This window comes from Phoxinus phoxinus (genome assembly GCF_949152265.1).
Source record: "Phoxinus phoxinus genome assembly, chromosome: 19".
Lineage (NCBI taxonomy): Eukaryota > Metazoa > Chordata > Actinopteri > Cypriniformes > Leuciscidae > Phoxinus > Phoxinus phoxinus.
Genome location: NC_136894.1, coordinates 1842225 through 1866039, shown reverse-complemented (window position 1 = coordinate 1866039; position 23815 = coordinate 1842225). Strand labels below are relative to the sequence as shown.

The 23815-nt window shown below is 36.6% G+C and overlaps 2 protein-coding genes across 6 annotated transcripts in view; both read left to right on the top strand.

Moving 5' to 3' along the window:
• The first annotated feature begins 1580 nt into the window (after window positions 1-1580).
• On the top strand, window positions 1581-14943 carry rbm24a (RNA binding motif protein 24a). The gene is made up of 4 exons (XM_079591880.1): window positions 1581-2175; window positions 3135-3258; window positions 3621-3675; window positions 12399-14943. Exons 1-4 carry the CDS (start codon window positions 2008-2010, stop codon window positions 12739-12741), a joined length of 690 nt encoding a protein of 229 aa, XP_079448006.1. The 5' UTR covers window positions 1581-2007; the 3' UTR covers window positions 12742-14943.
• Window positions 14944-18229: 3286 nt separating this feature from the next.
• cap2 (cyclase associated actin cytoskeleton regulatory protein 2) overlaps window positions 18230-23815 on the top strand; it is a 47111-nt gene continuing 41525 nt past the window's right edge. Inside the window, exon 1 of one of the 5 annotated variants that reach the window (XR_013795192.1) lies at window positions 18230-18670. The gene's annotated coding sequence lies outside the window, so the exon portion shown is untranslated. The remainder of the gene's footprint in view (window positions 18671-23815) is intronic. The other 4 variants (XM_079591877.1, XM_079591876.1, XM_079591879.1 and 1 more) reach the window with 4 other exon arrangements.

The following is a 23815-nucleotide window of genomic DNA, read 5'->3' as shown; positions in this document are numbered from 1 at the left end:
TAAAGCTAATATATATATATTTATACTATATACTGTATATATTAGCTTCAGTGACTCATATGTGTGTGTGTTATCTTAAATTTCACATGTATAAAGATCATATCTTAGCCTAAAATCGTGTGTGTGTGTGTGTGTGTGTATACTGTATATTGTTTGACTTGTGTACACACACACAGATAGATAGATAGACAGACAGACAGACAGACAGACAGACAGACAGACAGACAGACAGACAGACAGACAGACAGAAAGATAGACAGATAGATAGATAGATAGATAGATAGATAGATAGATAGATAGATAGATAGATAGATAGATAGATAGATAGATAGATAGATAGATATGGTGTCTGTTTCTGACAAACTACAAAAGCCCCAAAAACGAAAGGTGTTGAGTGACTACACAATGCTTTTACGCTGCAAATATTCTGGAGACGCAGGGAACATGTCCAGACACTCACTCTGTTTTCAGTTACAGTGAAACGCGTCCATTCTCCAGCACATCTGTGTATCTTTCTCTGCTTTCGACCTCTTCTACCTCCCTTACACTCGCCACCTGCCAAGATCTTCCAACGGACGAGATCCGGCTGATAAGAAGCGCTGGCTTGACTCCTGTGCTCATCTACTGATAACCATGACTATTATTAGTGACCAAGCACAAAGGTGTGTGTCGGCCCTTTTTTTGCAAGCAAGACATTTTGCTTATAAAGTTTGAACTATAAACATAATCCACCAAATACTTTGTGCTAAGGCTACGTTTACATTACAACGATGTACTAAAAACTGAAAGTTTTATCTTTGTACAGAAGACAATGTCAAAAAAACCATCAGTGAAAACCACTAAAAACGCTGTATTCTGCCGCCAGGCCAGTAGGTGGCGATGTAACTTTGTAATGAAACACACGCGCCTAACTAAACGCATGCTGTCACCGTTTTCACAGATTTGCGTTTTTGTAGTTTACTTGGAGACAATAGGTATAGTTTCCAAAAACATGCACTTTGAAACCCATTTTTAAAAGTTTGCGCTTTTAAAAACGCGGTTGTCGTGTAAATGAACGGCTAAAACAGCATAAAAAGTTTTTCGTTTTAGTTGAAAACAGTGTCATGTAAACGGCCTCTGAGATCTCCAATGTTCCCTATTCACCCATTTGCCAACCTCATTTTTTCACATAAAAGTGCATAACGTTAAAGAAGTCAAAATGCTATATATTCATATCAAGCCGATACTTGTTTAGAGGACCAAATAAATAGGCTACTTTTTTTTGTCAAAAATGCTGGAAATGATTCAAATTAATGGTCTATGGTTTCCAGTTATTGAAATTTAGCATACAATCATTATCTTATTATTTTTTTTATCATGCATTCTTAAAACTAGAGGTTCTGCCAGCAATTGCCACCATGCATTTCCTCTAAAAACATGTTAAACTGATAGTTTGCTGGTCTCCCAGCCCCAGGTCTGTAGGCCAGGCAATCACTAATCACTTTAAGTTTGCTTTAATCTGGCTCGTCAGTGTCGCGTTTGGAGCATTTCTTTCTGTCTGTCACACACAAATGCACATGCATTTACAGAAACAACAACTGTAGTATGAAATGTTGAACAAAGGCAGGCACACAGATGCCCGTTGTGCGCCGTCGTCCAGCTGTTGCTCCGCGCGTGCGCTCGCTCGGTCCTCCCTCAAACTCATCGGGGTGTGGTTTGTTTCACCGGCTGCTTTTAGGAATGGGTCACACGCACTTTTTAGAAGTCACGTCAGTTTGGAAGAGGAGTTCGACCCACCTGATGATCCTTGGCTCAATCCGCTCCACATTAATCTACCTCTGACATTAAACCCATCTGCGCGCGTGCGTTGCGTTTTAGATTTAATCGCTTTTTGTAACTTCTAGTGTATATTTTAAAGGAGCGTAGCCTATTAAAATAGCGATACTGTCATTATCAAGCCTAAATTGCACTATCTTCTTAGCTTTTTATTTATTTTTTTTGCACTTGAGAGCATTTTTTTTTGTGAGGATGCATACCACGCAAAAGGACACCACTTACACCAAGATATTTGTCGGTGGTCTTCCGTATCATACGACGGATTCCAGTCTAAGGAAATATTTTGAAGTGTTTGGCGAAATTGAAGAGGCTGTGGTGATTACCGACAGACAGACTGGAAAGTCCAGGGGTTATGGATTTGTAAGTATGAAGTTGGAAGCTGTCAAACGTAAACTTTGAAACAAACACACTGTGTGACAGCGTGACACATTTAAATGGCAACTCATCAGATGTAACTCATCAGACATATTTTCATAAGTTTAATAGCCTACGCGCGTGCTCAAATGCTTAAAACTTTTAAAATTGTTTTACGCTGTCTACATTCATTTCATTCACTGACTGATATTGAAACTAGTGATGTAAAAGGGACAGTTCACACCAAAATGAAAGTTCCGTTTACTCACGAACACGAAACGACGCGGAATGTTCCAGTCCCCATTCACTTTCATTATATGGATAAAAAAGATGCAATGCAAATAAACGGTGACTGTGATTGTCATTTTGCTTGACATTTTATTTCGTGTTCCACGGAAGCAAGAATGACAAACAATTTTGGAGTAAAATGCAGGTGATAATTTGTTTTTGGGGGTGAACGGCCCCTTTAAATCTAAACCAAACGAGTATAAATTCAAACTGCGCGTTGGTAGTAATTTCTGACCTAATAAAGTGTACAATTGACAACTAAAACAGGCCTTTGTTGGCTCAGCTGTCGAGTTTGACTAGAATCACCCTGATAAGAGTGAGTAAACAAGACACTTGTAAAGTTTTGACAGTCCACACAGCAGAAGTGTATTTCACAACAGTAAAACCCTTATGCATGTTTCACAAAGATATAAAAAGCTTAAGTGACCTCTGTCTTTAATGATTTTAGTTGCCTAGACATCTTACATATGAATAAACGCCAAATAATCTTGTGTTTAAAGCCTGATTTGGGGTAGAGGTCATGCATTATGTGAGGTCTGCAATGTGGTTGCTCTGTACCAAATTAGGGAATTGAAGTGTGGGTTTGTATTTGTTACCAGAATTAGCTTAGTTTTTATAGCATTTGTTGCTTCAGTGTGTATGTCTCATGAACGAAAAAATCTGTTTTTGCTCTATAGGTGACTATGGGAGACCGCTCCGCTGCAGACAGAGCCTGTAAGGACCCAAACCCCATCATTGACGGCAGAAAGGCCAACGTTAACCTGGCTTATCTCGGAGCCAAGCCACGGGTCATGCAGCCAGGTGAGGAGACATGAAAATAATATTCATGAGTGGAAGCCATTGCACACCAATGCCGTTGCTCTTTTACATATCGATTTGACAAACCGCAGATGCATTATGTTCCAACAACAGCATGGTCATTTTTCATGTAGTTTCTTTGTACATGCGCAGATGTTTACTCAAGGTTTTCAGCTCTTAATGAATTGTACACACTGACTGTAAAGGAGATTAGAGATGTTATGATGTGATTAACTGTAGATCCATGCATGCACTGACTCAGCAGATTTCTACAACACAGTTGTTGTAATGTTTAACTTCATCTTTAGCAGGGTTATTAGGATCATATAATATTAGTAGTATATAAATGGTGTTTTTGTGCGCAGGTTTCACCTTCGGCGTCCCTCAGATTCACCCAGCTTTCATCCAAAGACCATATGGGTGAGTAACGGGAACATCTAGAATAGATTGATTATGCATGTGTTCAGTGGTAGTTTTAAACATCAAACAAGGTTTAAAACCAGATTATGACGTCACAGTGGCTTTGATATGTCATTAACAAATGTATTTTCTTAGTGCTGGGCAACGATTAATCGCGATTAATCGCATCCAAAATAAAAGTTTATGTTTACATTAAAATATATGTGTAATTATTTTGTATAATACACACATATGCATGTATACATTTAATATATACATGCATATGTATGTATTTATACAAAATAATTACACACAGTACACACACTTTTATTTTGGATGCGATTAATCGCGATTAATCGTCGCCCAGCATTAATTTTAATACACCGATATTAGGCACGACATGATATTATTTCTGAATCTTATTTAATACTTTGCTGTTGAGAGAGTGTGTGTAAATGTGTGTGTGTACAGTATGTGAGTTTACACTGGACATTACAGCCTGACTCAATGTTGTCTATCTTTCTCTGGTCCGACAGGCTCGATTTGGGTTAAGATAACTGGTGGTTTGAGGAATAGTGCAGATCTGTAGCTACAGTACCTGTAGTCTCAAACACACAAGCTCGAAAATGGTGATTACAGATGCATGTACGTTGGTTTTATTTTGGTTTGGACTTTCACTTTTAATAGTACATAGAGCTGTGTGTGCCTTTTTTACCGTTATGAAGTGGTGTTGATAGCTTAACTGTGTGCATTTTTTTAATTTTAATGGAAAAAAGGCTGGTTTTTGGGGTGCTGAGTTTCCGTGTTGTGGAGGAGTGATGACTTTGCCACGGAGCAAAGTTTGCTTCCTTTTATTTTCTTCACGTTTTTTATTGCTGGAGCTTGTGTTTTTGATCATTTTGGTTTGTTTTCACCTTTGTTGTGTTTTCTGGTGTCTTGCGTGCCATTTTGTTTTGTGTGCCGTTGTTGATCCCTCTTCACGCCCGACTACAAACTTGCACGTTGCGGTTTTATTTTGCTCACTGATTGGGAGTCCTGTCACACTCACACCACAGAGACTTTGACACATACTCACCCTTCACCGTTCTCTCCCATCTCCATTGTGTCTGTTCACTTCTCCTCTTTTTCAGCTCTCGTTCTCTGTCTCTCTTTTCTCTGGCCCTATAAGGCGTCCTGCAGTGGATCCAGAGTCCCTAGAGTCGGTGATGATGTGCTTGTACATTCCCTGTCCTCCATTTCTGTATGATTTCTTAAACCGACCGGACAGTTCGCCCTACAAATTTACTATCTTTTATGAAGGATATCTGAGGTGCACTTTTCCATACAACAAAAGTGGATCATTTTTATAATGCCAAGCGCCAAAAAAAGCATCACACCGTTGATTCTTTTTAAGCATACATCGAATTAAACATGAAATTTTATAGTAGAAAGACTGAAATAATATTTTCTTTAGTGCTAGGCATAGATTAATCGCGTTAAAAAAATAAAAGTTTATGTTTACATAATATATGTGACTGTGTATAATTGTTTTGTATATATAAATACACGTGCATGTATATATTTAAGAAAAATGTGTTCATATATGTAATTTAAATGATGTATAAATCTATATACGCTATATATTTCTTAAATATATACATGCATATGTGTGTAATTATACAAAATAATTATTCACAATTATTCACTTTTATTTTGGATGTGATTAATCGTTGCCCAGCACTAATTTTCTTGTAAAACATACTCCAATAATCTTTATTTACACAGAGTGTGGTGCTTTGTGTGATGAATAGACATTTAAGTAGATATTTTCTAAAAATTAACTGCAAAACTCATGCATTTAAACCAATTTCCATTGTTTTTTTTGTGTCTTTTCAGTGAATAACTTTTTTGGTTGGTTTCTCATACAATGTAGGTTCAGGAGATTTAAAATATAGAAGTCATGACTATTATCTTTGTGGTGCCATCTTTGGAGCTTGGCATTAGAAATCACCATGTACGTTTACTATATGGAAATTAACAGCTCATCTCATCTTATTTTATGTCTTTAGAAAAGAAAATACAGGTATGGAATGACATGAGGGTTTATTTCTTTAGCCTACTGCTCGTGTAAAACTACACTACCATTCAAACGTGTTTTTGAAAGAAGTCTCTTCTGCGTTGCATTTATTTGATCAAAAAACAGTAATATTATGAAATACTTCCATTTTTAAAATGTAATTTATTCCTGTGATCAAAGCTGAATTTTCAGCATCATTACTCCAGTCTTCAGTGTCACATGATCCTTCAGAAATCAGTATAATATGATGATCTGATGCTCAAGAAACATTTATGATTATTATCAATGTTGAAAACCGGTGTGTGGCTTCATATTTTAGTGGAAACTGTGATGCATTTTTTTTTTTTTTTTCAGTATTCTTTGAATATAAAGTTAAAATTATAAATGTGGTAATCTTGCATTCAACACATCCTTGCTGAATAGTAAAAGTATTCATTTATTTTAAAAAAGAAGAAAAAAAGCCCATACAGTAGTATATATCACTCCAGTCCAAAGGCAGACAATCTACTGTAAGATAGGCATGTAGAAGTCGCAGGCGTTCAGTGTGATTATTTAATCAGTGGAGGATTCCTCAGCGTGTGCGTATGCGCGTGGGTGAGTGTGTGTGTGTCTGTTTGTGACATGCATGCATGTGTTTGCCGTGTTGTGAGCCTCTGCTGTGACAAACAAATGTCTGGATGCCACAGCCCCCTGAGCGAGCCTTCGTCACATGACCCGTGCGGCGTTAAGGAAAACAAGCTTCACCATTGTTTTACACAAAGGCTGTAATGCTGACACTGCAGTCGCATGAAGCTCTCTCTCTCTCTCTCTCTCTCTCTCTCTCTCTCTCTCTCTCTCTCTCTCTCTCTCTCTCTCTCTCTCTCTCTCTCTCTCTCTCTCTCTCTCTCTCTGGCTCCGGTCACTGTCACACACTCGCTCTCGGTTTAGGGGGCTGGGCCGCTCCTGACATTTAGCTTCGAGATAAACTCAACAAGGCCCAACATGTGCCACTGAGATTGCACCTCTCGCTTAGCACCAGTTTATTGTGTTAAACATGCTTTTTTTTCCATGTTCATCTTTCTTTAGTGTGTAATGTTGTTGTTTGAGCATGAAAAAGCTCTTAGTTCTTCTCTACATCAGTGTCAGTGTTTCCGAACTCCTGAAACGCCTCCATTGTAGTCTTGAGTTTCTTCCGGGAACGAACACGTCACAATATTCCTCATTATAATAATTAATGCGCAGAATAAAGGGGTGGGGCCTGGTTGAGTTAGTTAGTAGTGTGTTAAACTGGCGGTTATGGTAAGGGGCGGGACATTTCCCAAACACACTCGAAGCGCTCGACCAATCACAACACACTGCTCCAGCCGACCAATCAGAGCACAGTGTGCTTTTCAGAAGGAGGGGCTTCATAGAGACAGGAAGTAAACAGAGCGTTACTGACAGACTGGGAAGAGAGGAGCCGCAACAATGGAGAATATGAGGAGAATAATCAACATTCAAGCAGGAAAACATGTTCTAGTAGAGCACAACAACAAGACTTTATAAAAAGGGGTATAATAGATGATGTGACCTCGCCAAATGCAACCAAATGGTGTTGGTAGTCAAATTGGGACTGTGTAATATATGGGTCAGGTTTGAAATGTGCAAAGTCATGCCTGTTCTGCAACTTTCTTTGTAGGGCCATCATCACACATCGGGCCAGATTTACTAAACGGAAATTAATGTGAGAGCGCAATCCCGCTAATGCGCGGATGGGAGCGTGATCAACTTAGTACAGATGAAAGTACCAGTAAATTAACTAGCATGACGTTGCATGATTCACTTAAATACTCCTATAAATGTTGCGTCTGAAAGGAAAACTCATTATTGCATATGCAATAAGCTAGCCACAAAAAATTACTGTCCATGCCTTTTCAGCGCTAATTTTTTACTGCGTGTCTTTATTGAATCCTGACAGTAGTTTTTAACACCAAAGGAGAGTTTGCGCTGGAGTTAGACGTTAGTAAATCTGACCAATAGTGTGTAAAAACCACTTATACAGACGATGATTAGATCCATCTTTCCATCGTTGCCCTGATTTGTCTGAGATCTTCACAGATGTGTTTTCTAGATCTGTAGAACAAAAGTTAACCTTTATTTAGACACAAACCTCACTTTTCCTGCGCCGCAATGGTCTAGATAGAGATGAGTGGCTATTTTTAATTATTTCAGAGTACCTAATCACCAGTTTTATGTATAAATCCATTTTTTTTTTCATAAAGCACATTTAAAAACAACGCAGGGTTGATCAAAGTGCTCTACAGATCATTATATACTCAACAAAAAAAAAACATATTATAATCTATAAAATAAGGAACACAAAACTAAACGATTCATTGAAAACCAACATTTAGAAAATATGTTTTTGAGCTTTGCTTTTAAATATGAGAGTGAATGCATTAAGTGACTTTGATGGATTATGAGAATTTAATATGTCAGATATTAGAAGTCATATATACTCATCAAGTGCTTATTAGATGGATAAAGAAGATGAAATCTTTTTGCATTTAGAAATCAGCACAAGCAGAATATAGCGTCCAGCCCTCGCTGTCACTCACGCTGTTCTCCAGTCAGCTGCGCTTTCTTTAACACTAAAGTGGTTGCGCAAGATTTCTCTAACTTTGGTCCTGCTTTCCGACTGCTTGTATATGAATGATAGTGATATTGGATAATGATACCAGCCTGATATTGGAGTATATTGATCTTTCTGAAACGAGTCACCTGTGTGTGTTGTTGTGATGATGTGATGATGGTTGTTCAGGTTGAATGTGATCTCCTCCCTGTACGGGTGCAACTCGGAAAATGAGAATATCGTGCAAAAGTTCAATAATTCAACTTAAAAGGTGAAACTAAAATATTATATAGACTCATTACATGCAAAGTGAGATATTTCAAGCCTTTATTTGTTATTTTGATGATTATTATGCAGCTTATGAAACCCCCAAATTCAAAATTTGAATATTGTGAAAAGGTTTTCATAAGCTGTAGGCCATAATCATCATGATTAACAAATAAAGGCTTGAAATATCTCACTTTGCATGTATTGAGTCTATATAATATATTAGTTTCACCTTTTAAGTTGAATTACTGAACTTTTGCACCATAATCTCATTTTTCAAGTTCCACCCGTATGTTCTCACTGTTATTTTGTGTATTATGACTCTTATGGTAGTCTATATTATTAACACAATCCCTGCTGTCACCTCAGGCTGGCAAGGCATCTATGAAAGATTTCATAGGAGCATCTTTGCCCTTTGACCTGAGAGAGAAAAAGGAAGGTTTAATTTCATTCCTCTCATTTCTGGTATTCTGAGTGATTGTGTTTTTTTGAGTTGATGTGGGTAATACGTTCTGTTGCTCTTTATTTCTTGACGCCTGTGTTACGCTTATTTTCTTTAATGTGGGGCAGAGGTTTTTTGAGTTTGGTCAGGTTTGGTTGATATAATGGTGTGCTACATATAGGGTTGCCATGATAGAAACATTCTTTCACTTTTTACACTAAATATGGGATGTAATTAGCTCAAATGACTAAATATTGGATGTAATTAGCTCAAATTACTAAATATTGGATGTAATTAGCTCAAATTACTAAATATTGGATGTAATTAGCTCAAATTACTAAATATTGGATGTAATTAGCTCAAATTCAAGTCTTAAACACCATCTAAAAATCCTGAACTTCCATAACGTCAAAGTAGATGTAGTCAAATTTCATCATAAACTCTGATTCACTTACATTTTTCGTGGGAATTTCTCACGGCCTTCTATACAGGGTTCGTACACGGTGCTTAAAATGCTTGAATTTGACATTTAAATCCTGTAAAACCAATGAAAACAGCCATATTTATGAAAAGGTGCTTGGTAATTGTGAAATTGGTTTACTTTTATCAATGAAACAATCTTTTCACGCAAAATTAACGCTCTAGCTCGTCTAATATGGATCTAGAGCCATTTCGCATGGCTATGAGTGTAATATTGCTAATATTGTAATATTTATTACAGAATATAGGGGTGATCGGGACACAAACTAACACGCATGCACTGTAAAAAAATATTTTCATGATTTATCACAACTTTTTATCTTATGTCAAATCAACTTCGATAACTAATGTGCGAATATAACATACTATTTTGAGTTTTTGTTTATTAAACCATTCTTCTTCATTGTATTAACTAAAATTTTTAAATTACAACGAACTCAATTTTATGGCAATAAGGTAACTTGCTTTTTTAAAGTAAACCAACATTTTTTTTTTACAGTGTGGCTATGCGTGTAATATTGCTTATAAATATCCAAGTATATGATACAGCTTTCAGGTCAATCATATATTCATGGAAATCAGTTTGATTAAGGAAAGCGATATCTTTGTCATAGTAATCTTTTTAATGGTTAAGAGTTGTAATTGCATCTGCTGCACTTTATTTGTACCTTTTTTTTAATTTTTTAATTTACCTTTTTTAGAATTTGAAAGATAATAAAGATACTGTTTGATAAGTGAGATAAGATAAAAAACTAAAAATGTCATTTTACACTATCATTTGTATACGAACCCTGTCTATAACGTAGTTGCATTGTCTTGACTCGTATGTAGTGAGTTATTGGCAATGCAATGCGTCCCTGAACTCGAGTAAAAAGTTCTCACCCGTCTGTTTAGTGCAGACAGTAAATGTGAAAAGCGCTCTGAAAGTGCGACGGGGTACGTAATGAAAGGCAGAATGGGCTCATTGTTCCTGATTGCTTATTTAATCAAAACTCCCCTCTGTGTTTGCTGTCCAGCCCGAGGCTCATTGTCTAAGTGTTGGAGGGGGAAACGGCCAGCAACGTCCCTTTTTGAAAACTGTCCAGCTGTCAAAGTAGCCCTGACATATTCACAATGCTCCCCTCATCTCCTCTCCTCTCTCCTGGGTCCAACGTTCCCTCGTTTCACACGGCGGGCACCGGCGGGTTAACGCATGCCACTTCTAGCATGACTTCAGCGGCCCGTAGATACAGTATCGGCCGGCGGTGATGTCCGGCCTAGGACGAATTACATCTCCATTTTATGCAAATATTATTATTATTTTGTAAGCATATTGCATAGTTGTGCTTGCCTTGGAATCAATTGTTTCATTTGTGATAATAATAACGCAATAAAACATGCCAAATTGTGCCGATAAAATAATTTGTCACAAATTATGAACACTTGCCAAAACAAAAGAGAACAAATAAAATACAGTTGTCAACATTTGAAGTGGATCAAAATCTTTCATCAAAGTATTACATGAATTTTGAACAATAGCCGGTTTTGTCTTAGGACAACATTGATTAACTTTTTTCATCCACTTCAAATGTTGACTACTGTATTAATAAATGATTGTTAAAGTCAATGTATGCTTTTTCCTATCCGCTTTTTGTTTTTCTATGCATTTTTTTATTTTTTTTATCATATAATTTTTTTTATTTTAATCATGTTAAAATAAAACTAGCTGTAGTTTATCAAAATTATTTTGTCGGCAAAATTTTGTTTTGTTATATATATATATAGGTCGATTTGCCAGGAAAAAGTGTAAACACTCGGTTTGTTTGAGAATCCCGACCAGCCTGACATAGCAACAGTGGCTTAGCCAATGGTGTGACTTTGGAGGCGGAGCATCTGGTTGTTTGACCAATCACTTACTCAGGGAATGTTCAAATGGATTTAACTTGTCGATTTAACTATCAGAGGATAAAATTAATGTATTCTACTTTACTTTCACCCTTAAATATGTAAACACTGACTATCGAAACATTTCTCTGTTTAAAGGGTTAGTTCACTAAAATATTACATTTCTGTCATTAATAACTCACCCTTTATGTCGTTCCAAACCCATACGATTTTTTTTTTGATGAAATCCGAGAGCTTTCTGTGCCTCCATTAACAGCTACGCAACATTTAATAAGGAGATTGTAAATCTAATCCATATGAATTGAGCAGTTTAGTCCAAAATTTTCAGAAGAGATACGATCACTTTATATGATGAACAGATTTGATTCGCTTGACGTGCGAGAACCAATGAGGTTCATTCTCATGTTTTTCAGCTCGTTTGTAAGAGGTTTACAATTGTGAATAAAATCCAAACTTCAATCTGTTCATCATATAAAGCGATCAAGTTTCTTCAAAAAATTTGGACTAAACGGCTCGATTCATATGGATTAGTTTTACGATCTCTTTATGAACTTTTTGAAGTGTCAAAGTGGTAGTTGCGTAGCTGTCAATGGATTTCATAAAGAATCTTAATTTGTGTTCCTGAGATGAACAAAAGTCTTCCGGGTTTGGAGTGACATGAGGGTGAGTAATTCATGACAGAATTAAAAATTTAGTTTGAACTAACATTTTAAACATCTAGACAAACCCTACATAGCAACAGTGACTCAGCCAATGATGTGCGTTTGGGGGAGGGGCATGTGTTTGTTTAGCAAAACCTGTTTGAAAACAGTAATTCTCTGTTAGCGCTAGCGGCACAGACGCTACCGTTGCACTGAGAGATATCTATTTTGGCAACCTTATATCTCTAATAATCACTAGCAGGCATTTCCTTGGGTGTTACTGAATTTTGGAAATTGGGTGCTTTGGCCGCGCTATAGTTGTGGTTTTCTTTTTGCTACGTCCATAATGCAATGCTAACGTGCTGTCGTGTTTGTCTCTCGCAGGATCCCGACTCACTATGTGTACCCGCAGGCCTTCATGCAACCCAGCATGGTCATCCCTCACCTCCAGCCAGCGACGGCCTCCGCTACAGCGTCTTCGCCGTACATCGACTACACGGGCGCCGCGTACGCACAGTACGCTAGCGCTGCGACAGCGGCGGCCGCCGCGGCCTACGAGCAGTATCCGTACGCGGCTTCTCCCGCCGCAACCGGCTACGTAGCTGCCGCCGGCTACGGCTACGCCATGCAACAACCATTAGCAACCGCGGCTCCGGGAACCGCCGCCGCCGCCGCCGCTTTCGGTCAATACCAGCCTCAACAACTACAAGCCGAACGAATGCAATAGCAACCAAAGCGGCGGACGGGAGACGCGCAGGGAGTCGACGCCCAGCGGATGCTACTAGATGATGGTGACGAAGATAGTTGCTGGTTGTGGGTTGATTGCAAGAGGAGGAAGACGAGGGAGGGGGATAGTAATTGGTAGAGATTATTATTATTATTATTAGTGAGATGGGAACTATTGCTTTCCAACTTGCTGTGATTTAACAAAAAGAAAACATCAAAACCAAAAAAAAATCGCAGGAAAGGACGGAATCTAGCTTTTTACTCATTATTATGTTATCTTTATTACTATGATTAATATTAGAGTAGGATATTTATTGCGGAAGGAGCGACTAATCACTGTGGTAGACGAAAACCTTAAGTCCCGATGCTGTCATTTAATGTAGGCGACTGTTTTTCCGAAGGACACTCGGAAATGTCCCTCATTGTTTTGATTCTAGGGCCCCTTACCTTTATATTTATTCTCATTTATTTGAGGGCTCGTTTTGTTCTGTCGTCTTCTCAAGTGCATTTTTCACTTTTTTGATCATCAGGGAAATGGAGCATTTTTTTTTTTTTTTTTTTTTTTTTTCAGCGAATTCGAAACGACAAACTCTGCCAATCAGGGATAGTAGACCTAACTGTGGCGACGGAAATGGAGAAAGATCCAGTGTTAGCATGTTTTATGTTTTGTGAACTACCTTTTTATCTATCTGATGCTGAATGTCCCCACTTTCTCTGACTCCTGCGTTGACCTCCTGACCTATGCAAAGCAAACAAGGGGGAAAAAACACAAAACAAAGTGCAGGAATAGGAGAGATTTTCTTTTGCTCCCCCACAATGGGCATCGAACAATTTGAAGGTACTCTCAAAAAAAAAAAAAAAAAGACAAAAAGACTGAGATGTATTGTATTATATGCTTACAAAATACACACGGACTAACATGTACACCGTTATACACACATTTAAGTGTTAATGTCTGTCTGTGGGCGTACAAACACACACACACACACACACTAAGATGACTATGTAGGGAAAAATAATGTGGCATTGCTCAGTATTAGTACTAGAATCAGGGAGCAACTGCTGTGTTGGAAGGAACAGGCACTGACACACACACACACACACACACACAGTCGGATTGCTCTGGAAAGATCGCTGGTTCGTTGCCGTTTTATCCCTGGAACCGGTCCTGCTTCGGGTCTGTCAACATTTCCCACTTCTTCTTATCCTGAAGAGGATTGGGACAGACCTGTGGATCTTCCCGGATCTTTATCTGGAGTCGTGATAAGAGAGAAGAGTCACCGCAAGCTATCCGCTATCGCTCTGCCGGTCTTTATATGTTCACTGAGCACCAGCACACTTACTAAGGTCTATGTATTTCAATGAGCAACTCTTTACAGAACAGCACTATAGCGAAAGGATCCGCGGGTTCTTTGTGTGCCTTACATTTGTAATGCTATTTAAAGAGATCTGCTATTTAAGATATTTATTTTGAGTTGACTTATGTTGCGCTCTGAGATCACAGACTTGGAAGCGGTACTGTATGGATATAATGTATTCATCTCATGGTATATTATTATTATTATAAGTTATTGAGTAGGCTTAGTTGTAGTATTATTAACATACTCAACCAAAAGTGTTGTTGTAGGACTTATTTAAAATGCAATTCTGTATGTGCACTGTACAAATCTTTTTTTTTTTTTTTTCTTTCTTCGATACATTTGGATTTTTAGAACATGACATTAAATATCAGCTAGTTTAATGCCTGTCGTATGACATTTTGTTTTATTGCAGGCCTGTTGTTTTCGGGGCATGTTATATCCATTTGTCATATCCAGAACTGTTTAAAAGGACAAAAAAAAAAAAAAAAAAAAAGAGCGAAGGGACATGCTGCTTCATACACTAGAATGTATTGTCAATGTCGAGGATGGATGCTGTGCTTCTATTGCTTTAAATATGCATCAGATGGGCTATTTTACACTGTTGAGAATTTTTATACTTGAACTCTTTCTTACAAGGGAAAATATGAGAAGAAGAAGAAGAAGAAAACAAGAATATTAACAACACAAAAAAAGGACACATGTTTCATTGTCACTGGATTCGGGCATGTAAAGTGTTATTGACTATTTAAATACAAACGTTCTGTAGGTATTTAAGCCTTATTTCAGATTTTCAACACTATTTACTCTAAATGGAAATAAAAAGGTTCTATATTTAAACCTCAAACGCTTTGTTCATTACACATCCCTGATCTGTTTTTATTCTTGATTTGCTCATTGTTTGAGATTGTTATTTTTTTCAAAAGCACACATTCTGGGTCATTGCTGCATCATTGAGTTGCAAAAATATTTCAATGTGCTGATGTTTTGTTTCTTCTGGTCTTTGTTTAGACAGGCGGTAGCTTTACTCCTGCAGTCACACACACACACACACACACACCGCAAGCTTTCTGTGTTTCTCGTGGATGAAGGTGTCGTGAAAAAGAAGCAGATATTCTCGGCAAGCCAACAGTATAAACACACAGGCCGTCGCGTCTCCTCGCCACACACCGAGATGCTTATTTATGACTTTGTTTATGCTGGTTTGTGAGGTGACAAATTTAGCTGGCCTCGACTCTGCCTGTCCAAACATTGCTTAATAATTGAGGAATATTACAGGTTCAGAACCAGTTAAACTGACGGACAGCATTTGTGTTTATTAGCACAAAAATTATTTCGAATCACCTTGTTTTCCTTTAAAAAAGCACATTTAGCTCATAGTGAAAAGTTAAGCGTATACATTTATAATAGCAGAATATTATTTATTTAGTTAAAATTGACAGCATTTGTACATACTAGTGTTGGTTACCACAACATTTTTAATATTTACCACTTGTTTTGTATAAAAAAAAGAGGCAAAAATCAATGTTACGGTGAGGCAACAATGAGGCCTTTTTTTTGGAGGATTTAAAGGCGAAGTTTAAAATTGTAAACTTCTTTGTTAAAGGGGTGGTTGAATATGATTTGACTTTTCTAACTGTAGTTAGTGTGTAATGTTGCTGTTTGATCATAAACAACATCTGCAAAGTTACAACGCTCAATGTTCACAGCAAAGGGAGATATTTGCTTTTAAAGAAATCGCTTTTTAAGAGCTACAACAAACGGCTGGTAGGAACTACACGACATTCCTCCCGGGTTTGTGACATCACCAACCCTAAAATTTACATAAACCCCGCCCACTGAACACTGCATAAATTAATCAACTACCATTCAGAAATGTCCTGTTGCTTCTACATGTTGTCACTTCTTCTTGAGTCTCTCCATCTTTGTCTGACTCCGGTTTGAACATAAAAGGCTAAAAGTGTTTGAAACTTTCAGTGCATGTGGTAATCGGAATTTGTACACACACACACACACACACACACACACACACACACACACACACACACACACACACACACACACACACACACACGCTCTTGAAGCTCATTTGCATTTGCAGCAGCTCATTTGCATTTAAAGGGACAGACACAAACGGTGTGTTTTTGCTCACCCTCAAAAAAATACAATTTTAAGATGATATATAAAAATATCTGTGGGGTATTTTGAGCTAAAACTTCACACACACACACACACACTCTGGGGACATCAGAGACTTATTTTACATCTTGTGAAAAGGGCATTACACCCCCACCTTTAAAACTCATGTATTATTTGAGCTTTAGATGTTTAAGTCATATTTTTTTTTACAGTTTTTTATGTTTTCATGTTAAAACTGGATATAACTTCACACAAAAAAGCATGTTAACTTGCGTCACATTAAAAAGCAATTTAACATTCAAATTAACTTCCATTGTAAGTGTCTCATCATAACCTCGATTGCTATTTAAAGAGATTGTGGTTGTGAGATGAAAAAAATGTGGTGATCAACATGATGCTGTTCATTTACACGACTTGAAGATAGTTCAGTTTAATAAATTAGTTGTTTTGCCCCATAATTCAAACTAATCCTGAATGTTTAATCAAGAGTGTTGGATAAACATAAGTGTTGGTGACTGTTGGATAATGAATGTGTTTGTGCAAACACGTCGCCAGAATCACTAAATATAATTCAATATGACTCGTCAGGTGATGGCGTAAGCAATTTTGTGTATGTAAGTTGTTTGTGAACTTCATACTGGATCTGGATTGAGCAATGTTTTATCCAAATCGCTGTGTCATGGATCTGAGATCCACCATGTTGACCTAGTTGACCCAGTCTTCTAATGTTCGGGACTGAGCACTTTGGGTAATGACCATAAACCGGGCCTAAATTCTGATCCAGCCGGACTCCACGTAACTCAAGCCTACTTACACATAACCCTCACAACACATGTGCATCTTTACTTAACACCCACCCAACGCTGCACCTGTAGACGCCGTGTGGCGTATTGGAGATCAGTGAATTATTCAGGGATTTTCTTATCAATAAGAAATGCCGAAGGGCCACATCTGTGCGCTCGGTGTGTGTGGAGGATCTATTTCTGCCCGGCGTGTAACCCGACGCTGCTTCAGGAGTGAAACTTTCCACCACACCATCAGCAGGGATGCTAGTCTAACGCGGGCCGTGATAACGGAGGCTCCCGGGAAGAAGACGCCACCGGGAACGCACGCAGTGATACCAGCTGACAGCAGCACCACTGATAATCTAATCTGGCTCGGTGTCAGACGTGCACTGAGGGTAGAGTTGCTCGAGAGGTCATGGAAATTGAATAAAGTGATTAGAAAAGTAATAATGCAATGCTATGACTGTGTGTGTGTGTGTGTGTGTGTGTGGGGGGGGGGGGGGGTATTATTTTTAATAGGGGGTAAAATGTATTGGTATTATTTGACAAATTGGAATGTCTGAGATGATAAAAAGCATAATAAAAAATAAAAAAATCTAGTTCTTCATCTTTGTATTCAAAAATTATGACATTTTTGAAATACATTTATGTTTTGATAATATTCATATAATTATTAGTATTGATTGTCGATTCATTATATTTTAAAAATATATTATGTTATATTAACATTGTATTATTGTATTATTAGTGCTGTCAAATCAATCAATCGTGAAAAATCATCTAACATAAAAGTTAGTTTGTTTGTGTGTGTGTGTGTGTGTGTGTGTGTACATTAGCATATATACACTTAAATACATACATACATATACACTCACATACAGGGCTATATTTTACAAGCATTTATGTTAAATGCAATCGATTTGACAGCAGTAATAATATAATAATATAACTAATAATAATATAACTAATAATCAAATCGATTAATCACATCTTACATAAAAGTTTCGTAAATATAGGCCCATGTGTGTGTGTGTGTGTGTGTGTGTGTGTATGTGTGTGTGCTAATAAGTCAAGTAAAACAGACTAAAATATTTTCCTTTTCTTTGCACCTTGAAATTTGCAAACATAAACAGATCATAAACTATTAATATAATTCAAAACTTGAATAAGACGGTTTTCTTTTATGGTTTATGGTTTTCTTGTCACATGACAATAAAATGGCTTCATGCATGTTGAATAATACCTTTGATTTAGCTCACAGGTTTGATAATTCAATATATTTAAAAATGATTTACATGCTTATTATTTAAAATAACTCAACGGTTAATCCAAACTACTTATATAAAACATATTTTTTTGTCATCAGTGTCATATTTGTACTTTTTCTTTTTCAAAATAGGTGTTTGCCATTCTTCCGTGTAATGTGCTGCGAGAGCTCCTCAGTCTCACTGCTCTCTCGAGGCATCTCTGATTCATCATTCCCAAATATGGAAGTCCCGGAAGCGGCTGCCGGGCTCAGTTGATTGACAGCCGGGAGCGCGCCGTGGACGCCAGGACCAGAGACTTGCACAGCCGATCCACACATCTCGCTTTTTCTAAAGAAAACGTGAGAGTAAAACCCGGATACCTTGTCAGAGGTAATAAATCGGTAAGAATTGCTCTGTCTCTGTCACATTTTCATTCTAGGTCGTTAGTGGGACGTTCGGGTCACGCGGGTGGGAGGTTCTCACGGGAACGTGCGTGTTTTTGTTTGGAGGCACGCGCATTCGCTGGCAGGAATTTGGTTTGAACGAGCTGTATTTTCTGGTTTCAGCGGTGTGTGTGTTGGTGTGTGTGTTGTGTGTTGGTGTCGGAGGGCAGGGTGTCTTATCTTCTCACTAATTGCAGGATCTGTCAGTTGTCATATCAGTGTGTGCAGGCTGTGGGACAGAGATGACCAGACTGGCTCTTTACTTTCGCTCTGTTACACAAGCTACAGTAATATAAAGAAGTGATGCTGTCTATAGTCCAGTAGTTGGTCATAAATCAATAGGCTGACATACTCACCTTGTAGGCCTGTATATTAGCTATAGCTAAATTGTTTTTATTTTAATTGTAGGCCTTTGTATGTATATTATCAATCGATAAAAATAAAAATAAACTAATTCATTACACATTTTTCTGAAATTAAGCACGATTAATCGCTCCTAACATTTAAATATTTTTTTATTGGCTATTTTTATATTGTAATAATTTGCTGCATAACGATTAATCGCAACTAATCGTTTGCAGAATAAAAGTTTTTGTTTACATCATATATATATGTGTACTGTGTATAATAATTATGTATATATAAATACACAAACATGCATATATAATTTTAAGAAAAAAATCTATTTATATATTAAGTATTTATAATTATATATAATATAAATTATATTTAAATATAAAAATTTATATAAACATGTAAATATTTTTTTAATTATACATGCATGTGTGTGTATTTATAAATACATAATTATTTTACACACCGCACACACATATATGATGTAAACAAAAACTTTTATTCTTTTTTAACATTTATTAGTCTTTAAAAAAATATAACAACTTTTAATTTTTGAATTTTTAAAGTATCTTCACACAAACCCATTACACAAAATGTAATTTACCTGCGTGTCAATATATCAGGGCTCAATTCTTTCTATTGGCCCAGTCAGACCAGTTCAGATTTTTACTAGCCCTGTAGCCCAATAACAAAACGTTATTGTTTTCACTGTTTTTGACCCATGTAACCTTTTCTAAGATTTTTAGGAAGGTCTAACAGGAAGGATATAAAGAAATTGAAAAAGTTATTGTCACAGTCTTCACTGCATAAATGATAAATTAAATATAGATTGATGCTTATTAAAGCTGAAAAAGTTATTCAGTCAAGCGCAGTGAGTGAGTGATTTACTCTTTTTCTTTTGTTCTTTAATTATCCTTAATGACCAGCAGGTTTATTAGGCTGCTGTCACTTTAAGACCTGCCGCGGATCTGACACATATTTTCTCAACTCTTTACTTTCATTTAAGACTTAAAGGGGTCATGACATGTTTTTTTTTAATTTTTTTATTATGTTCCCTCAGGTGCAAATATAGTATTACTATAGTTTTTTTTACAAAAAACTTTTAAAATGTTGTGATTTATGACCTTTTCCCTGTTTCTCATCCTCTGATTCACACAGTCTGTTTTGGGGGTGTTTCCCCTTTAAGAGTTCAGTGTTAACGCCCACTGTTATGATTGGCTAACGTCAGTGCCTATGCATCAATTATTAACGCCCCCAGCCAGAACATTTGCGGATCAGCGTATTTAAAAAGTAGTTTAAAGTTTTAAATACATTACTTACAGTTTGCGTCGTCGTTGTTGAGCCCAGAATAGTCGGCACGGACTTATCTTTGAGCAACAGTTTTCTGGCAAAGCCAGCATCATTTTGGGATTTGTTCTCAAAACAGTCATCCTTCAAATTCAATTCAATTCAATTCAAGTTTATTTGTATAGCGCTTTTCACAATACATATTGTTTCAAAGCAGCTTTACAGAAAATGCATTTCAAAAATATACACACAAAATACACACAAATGTATAGAACAAACGCTTAAACTAACACTGCCGTGACTGAGACGTCCGCAAAAAATAAAGTGCATCCATTTTTCCCTGACGACTGGATCTTTCGGCATCGTATTCACAGATGTTGTTTGTCCACAGCCAGGAACAGCACATCTGTGGCATCGTAATTTCCCTGTACACAGACCCACTCGCTGTCCGTCGACTGAACACTTGTGAGGCGCGCGGGCGCGACAATGATACGAAATGAGCGTAGTTGTCTTGCGCTTTAAGCGTAGTTGTCTTGTGCTGGAGGCGGTCATATGCAAACGCTGGTACGTCACTTCGTACCGTGACGTCACTTCTTACCATGGATCCAGAACGAGCTGTATTTAGAGCTTGATTAAATAAATGATTCGTTTATAATGGGGAGGACGTCTTAAGCTATGAAACTTGCAGGACGTTTTAATGGTACAAAGACCTCTTATATACCAAAAGATCAAGGCAAATTTGGTTTCTCATGTCATGACCCCTTTAATTTAACTCATTTAAGGTAGGGCTGTAAACGATTAATCGCGATTAATCGAATCCAAAATAAAAGTTTGTGTTTACATAATATATGTGTGTGTGTATTGTGTATAATTATTTTGTATATATAAATACACACACATGCATGTATATATTTGAGAAATATTTGCATTTATATACTGCATATATATTTTTATATTATATATAAATAACAGATTTTTCTTAAATATATACATGCATGTGTGTGTATTTATACATACAAAATAATTATACACAATACACACACATATATATTATGTAAACACAATTTTGGATTCGATTAATCGTTTACAGCCCTAATTTAAGACTTGATTTAACTCATTTAAGACTGTGCTTGTGAGGATACTAGACAAAAAAAAAAAAGAAGGTAAAAAGCACTTGCATGGTTAAGAGCATAATCATATATTGTAATACTAGCAAAAGGTTGACGGGGATTAAACAGATGCTGCATTAATCGAGTTAAATTGCACAAATGAAAGGTGTGTTGTAGCACATGTGCTCCGTCTCCTCCTGTATCCGGGTGAAGCATTGCTCTGCATTTAGAGCCATTCAGAAATAGATAACCGCATCACTCCTGAGATATTGCTTCAGCACAGATCATGTTGTGCAGATTGTTATACTTTTAATGACTAACCATTCAGGCTAGGTTTGACGACTTGCACTCACTCTACCAGATGTTTTGAGAAATGTGGAAATCTTGTTATTGTGATTTTAACCAACGGTAAAAATGCTTCAATAGAAACCCTTTTATTTGGTAAACATAAGGAGATTGTTATAGATCTATTGCTTTTTATGTAATTTTACAGTAAGATACTTTTTTTAGGTAAAAAAACTATTCATCTTATAATTTACAGTGAAAAGCCATAAACTGGCATTCCCAGATATTATAATTTTTTTTTAAAGCGCATTACATAATTGTGCTTGTTTTATTTGTGATAATAACGCAGTGAAACATGCCAAATTGTGCCGACATCATTTTTGTCCAGGCTGTCATACAAATAATTTAAGAAATTATAAATGCATGAAAAACAAGAGAGAAGCAGAGCTTTTTATATTTCTATAAATTATTTATTTGCATAATAAAATAAAAACCTGTAGCTGTAGTTTGCGTTTTTCCCAGCAAATAATTTAGACGGATAAATACCTTAACCAAGTTTAGTGTTTTGTTCTTCCCTCATATTTAAAAATTAGGGCTGTCAAAAGATTAACCGCGATTAATCGTGATTCCAAAATAAAAGTTTGTGTTTACATAATATATGTGTGTTTTCTGTGTATAATTATTAAGATATCTAAAAAAATATACATGAATGTGTGTATTTATACATAATAATTATACACAGTACACACACATATATTATGTAAACACAAACTTTTATTTTGGATGCGATTAATCGCGATTAATCTTTCGACAGCCCTATTAAAAATATAAAATATTTTCCTCATAGTTTATTGGTTATTAAAAACAAATATCACTTTTGGCTACTACTGTATGTTTCTTCTTAGTTTTTTATTTATTAATTACATAAATGAGGGTGTTATGTTACATCTTATGTAAGTGTTTTGCATTATTTTATTGTCATCAGTAAATGCGAGAACTTGCTAACTCAGCAGAAAAGGGCTGCTGGATTTACCGGTTTAAAAACTACAGATTTAAATTGTAAAAAGTTTGTTCTGTTCACATTTTACTGTATTTTTAACAGAATGATTGTGGCGACCGCAGCTGCCAGTTCCCCCACCGGATTATATCATCTGTGCTTCAGGTTTGATGCGGTGTGTTTCTCTCGTCGTCACACGCTCAGGCTTATTCTGCTTCTCTGAGGCCCAGGTCAGGCATTTGGCAGGCCCTAGAGAACTCTCTAGAGAGATAACAAGATGACGTGAGCATTTCCACACCGGGTCACTATTAATTACTGCTGACGGGTGTCAGAGAGAGAGAGAGAGAGAGAGTTGCTCTTTTAGTGGCTACATGTTAAATGCAGCGAATACGGCTCTTTTGTTGCTGTAATGTTCAGGTGAATGCATCCGCTGTTAGATCTTCAGTGTAGGATTGTGTGAAGGCGCTCTGGTTGTTTGCAGGATTGTGATCTTTTGTGTTTGATTTACATTGAATCAGTCTTTCCTTCCACTTCACTGTTTTTCCTATACTTTCTAAACTGAATCTGAATTACTGTTCAAGTATTTGCACGTAAAAGCACGCTCGTTATTGATTCTCATTCGCTTTTTTAAAATGCATTCATAATGCATTCTTCAATAAATCAGAAAGAATAATATACTTTTTTTTCTAAGAATTGCAATGTTTTTGCAAGTACTTATTTATTTTTTGTTCAGTGGTGGAAACCATGTTCAGTACATATTGCATAGTTGTGCTTGGAGCCGATTTGTTTTATATCTTATAATGCAATGAAGCTGATAATATTTTCAAACCAAATTGTGCCAAATTATTTTGTCTGATAAATTTTGTTGTGTTTTGTTCTTCACACATTTTCTTTTAATATTTAAAAAATATAAAATAATGTCCTCATATTTTGATGTTTAACTTAAATTTGTATGTTAAAAAAAAAAAAAAATATATATATATATATATATAATATTTAATAAATGTAACATTTTTTAAGTACTTTAAAGACCAGAAATTTAACTTAAGGATTTTTTAAGCAAAAAAATGG

Coding starts and splice junctions, on each gene's coding strand:
- rbm24a (XM_079591880.1), top strand. CDS start 2,008: ATGCATACCACGCAAAAGGACACCACTTACACCAAGATATTTGTCGGT. Junction 3,259..3,620: donor GCCACGGGTCATGCAGCCAG/GTGAGGAGACAT, acceptor TTTTGTGCGCAG/GTTTCACCTTCGGCGTCCCT. Junction 3,676..12,398: donor TTCATCCAAAGACCATATGG/GTGAGTAACGGG, acceptor TGTCTCTCGCAG/GATCCCGACTCACTATGTGT.